Source organism: Medicago sativa, chromosome 8 (assembly GCF_051527215.1).
Source record: "Medicago sativa cultivar Bolivia chromosome 8, Bolivia_mono, whole genome shotgun sequence".
NCBI classification, from domain to species: domain Eukaryota; kingdom Viridiplantae; phylum Streptophyta; class Magnoliopsida; order Fabales; family Fabaceae; genus Medicago; species Medicago sativa.
In genome coordinates, this window is record NC_140756.1 from 29,765,023 (window position 1) to 29,768,050 (window position 3,028).

Here is a 3,028-nt window from a genome sequence, read left to right on the forward strand (position 1 = left end):
GGGGACTGGACTACTTCCGGATTGTGGAAGGAACCAGTATAATTGCTTTGTGTCGTTCTTCTTCTCTCTCTCTCTGATTTATTCCGCTGCATTTAGATTCTGATCATCACTTCAGAAGCTGTCTCACTTAGCTTCTGATCAGTGTATTCAGTTGTTTAGGAGAAACGAAGAATTTTTCAAAACACAATTCAACCCCCCTTCTTTAGTTTTTCTCACCTTCAGGGATACACTTCATTTATTTTTTCAATGCCCAAGTAGCTTAAATGTTTGGAGTATGCTTCCTTTCTTTTCTTCTATTTCTATTTTGCTACAACAAGATATGGATAACAAGAATATTATTTTCAAAGCATTACAGGATTTATCTAATGAAGATGCGGATTTATTTTGTTGTGTGTTGTGGAGTATATGGAAACAAAGAAACAACGAAGTGTGGAATGAGGTAATTGATACTAAAGTCTATGTTGGAGAGAGCAAAAGCTATGCTTCATGATTGGCAAGATGCACGTAGGTTTCGTAATACATCTTGTGCACAACCGCGACAAGAAGGAAATGTTAAATGGATCAAACCAGCTGAAGGAAGATTTAAGTGCAATATTGATGCTTCTTTCTCACAGCTTTCTAATAGAGTGGGAATAGGAGTCTGTATAAGGGATGATACAGGCACTTTCGTTTTGGCAAAAACTGAATGGTTTACTCCAGTATGTGAGGTACATGTTTGCGAAGCTCTTGGATTGTTATCAGCTATGGAATGGGTTCATCAATTACACTTGGGACCTATCGATTTTGAGCTTGATGCCAAAAAAGTGGGGGATAATTTTTCATCTGCACGTCAGGATGTTGCAGAATTTTGGATGATTATCCATAATTGTAAAACTATCTTTGAACAATATTATGTCAACTCTAGTGTTGACTTTGTAAGGAGATAAGCAAATAAGGCAGCCCATAGATTAGCAAGGAGGCCACATCTTCGACTAGTTTTCAGATTCTGGTAGAAATACCAAATTGTATTGAACACATTTTAAGTAATGAAATGATATAAGCTTTCCTTAAAAAAAGAAAAATTAATGTTTGAGGGTTCGGCCCTCTTTCACTACAAGAAATAAGTTGATTTCACAGGGATATTTTCCAGGACACAAATCCCTGGAAAATTTGCCAGGAGCTGGCCTGTCAAACCCCTGGCAAATCACCTTTTTGAAAAGCCAAGAACAACCCTTGTCAATACCCCACATAACTGAAAAGAAGCGTAGGGCTAAACAAAGGCGCTACATTTTTCCAACACTTATCTTTTTTCTTTTCTTCTTATTCTTCTACGTGAACCCTTTTCTTCTTACCCCCGAAAAAAGTTAACATTTGAATTTAATTGAAACACTACAAGATTATTACCAAATAAAAGTCTTTAGAAATATTAAAAAGCATTAAAATTTAACATTTTTTAATCTCTTGGTATCGCGGGACATGAATTTGAAATCGTACCATTGTTATCCGGACCAATCAACTTCGGGTTTGATGGGTTGGTTTGGATTGGACCTAAACTTGAATAAGTCTAGGTAAAGTGCATGTAAGGTTGGATGAACGGGTTATCCCTGACCCGTGAACACCCCTAGTTTTTCCTTCAAATACATTTTCCCCAATATTCCTTTTACTTTTTCTGTTTAAATTATTTTCTTTTTAAATAATGAGGACTAAATTGTCACGTACCTCATTTTGATCAAGTGGATATACGTGGTGGGTAAAACTATTAGATATGATCCTAAATTTACCGTTGGTATAAGCTATTGGGACGACATTTTGTCGTTGGTATAGCGAATTTTATTTGACGGCAACAAGCATATGTTAGTATAGGATTTATGACTTACTAGACTTTTGACCCGTGTGACGCACGGGTCTTGTCGACTATAATAGAGACCAATGAATAATCTTTATTCCGTAAGATCATGGATTGATTAATAAACGCAAATTAGGATATTAGAGATACAATATTTCGATCAAATTTGTTTTACCATGTCCTTCAATGACACTTGAATCTTATCAAATTTTACATTTTAGTTTTGAAAAACTAATCAATTAAAGAATGTTATTTCATTTTATCACAATATATTATTGGGGCATTATCTTCTCATTTTTTTTAAAAATTATAAAGAAAAACATAAAAAGAATACAATATTATATTGTTGCACGGGTCAATTTTATTTATTACTTTTATAGTTAAACATCAAAAATTGACTTGTAATAATTGTCTTAAATTTCTACTAACATGAAAAACAAAGTCACTTCAATTAATACAATTTCTAAATTACACGTACAACTCTAAAAAGAATAATTACACTTTGATATTTACTAAAAGTAATAATATATTTTTCCAACCAAATACATATCATATCCAACCAAATAGAAGAGATCTTATACAATGGATTAATTATTTTGAAGATGTGTGCTTGGTTGAAGAGCTATGTATTTTCCAAAGGGTATAGCAATAGATGTAATTTAATGCAATTCATGGTTCCTAACAAAATTTTTTGAATTTCAAATTGAAGAAGTGTGGAAGGAAATAGTACATAATTAGGGTTAGCACTTAGCAATTAATGTGAATCATTTGGAGGGAATTTTCTAGGTTTAGTTGTTGCAAAAATTAGGGTAGCCGAGTTTGCATGGAAATTAGGGCATTCTGTTTGTAAACGTATTAAATAAGTGTACAACAACTTGTCAAAAAAAAAAAGTCTACAGAAACAATAAATATATACAAACGATGACACAACAGGATAGGAATGAAAAGCTCATAAAAAAAAACGCATGAAATTGGTGCAATGCATTTTTTTAGCATTAAATAAGTGTAAAAAATATTGTCAAAAATAAAAAGGCAAAAGGATAGGAATGAAATTGGTGCGATGCATTTTTTTAGATGAAATTTGTTAGGTTAAATTACTGCTAACCTAATACAGCAAATTAGCGAGAAAATATTAGGTTAAATTGTTGTAGACCTAACAAAATTAATAAATAAGGATACCAACAATTCTTGGACCTTTAGCGA

The 3,028-nt window shown here is 32.7% G+C and overlaps 1 protein-coding gene across 1 annotated transcript; it reads left to right on the forward strand.

The window, feature by feature from the left end:
* Positions 1–458: 458 nt before the first annotated feature.
* On the forward strand, positions 459–926 carry LOC146898244 (uncharacterized). Its single transcript, XM_085736528.1, has one exon. It carries the CDS (start codon positions 459–461, stop codon positions 924–926), a length of 468 nt encoding a protein of 155 aa, XP_085592654.1.
* Positions 927–3,028: the final 2,102 nt, after the last annotated feature.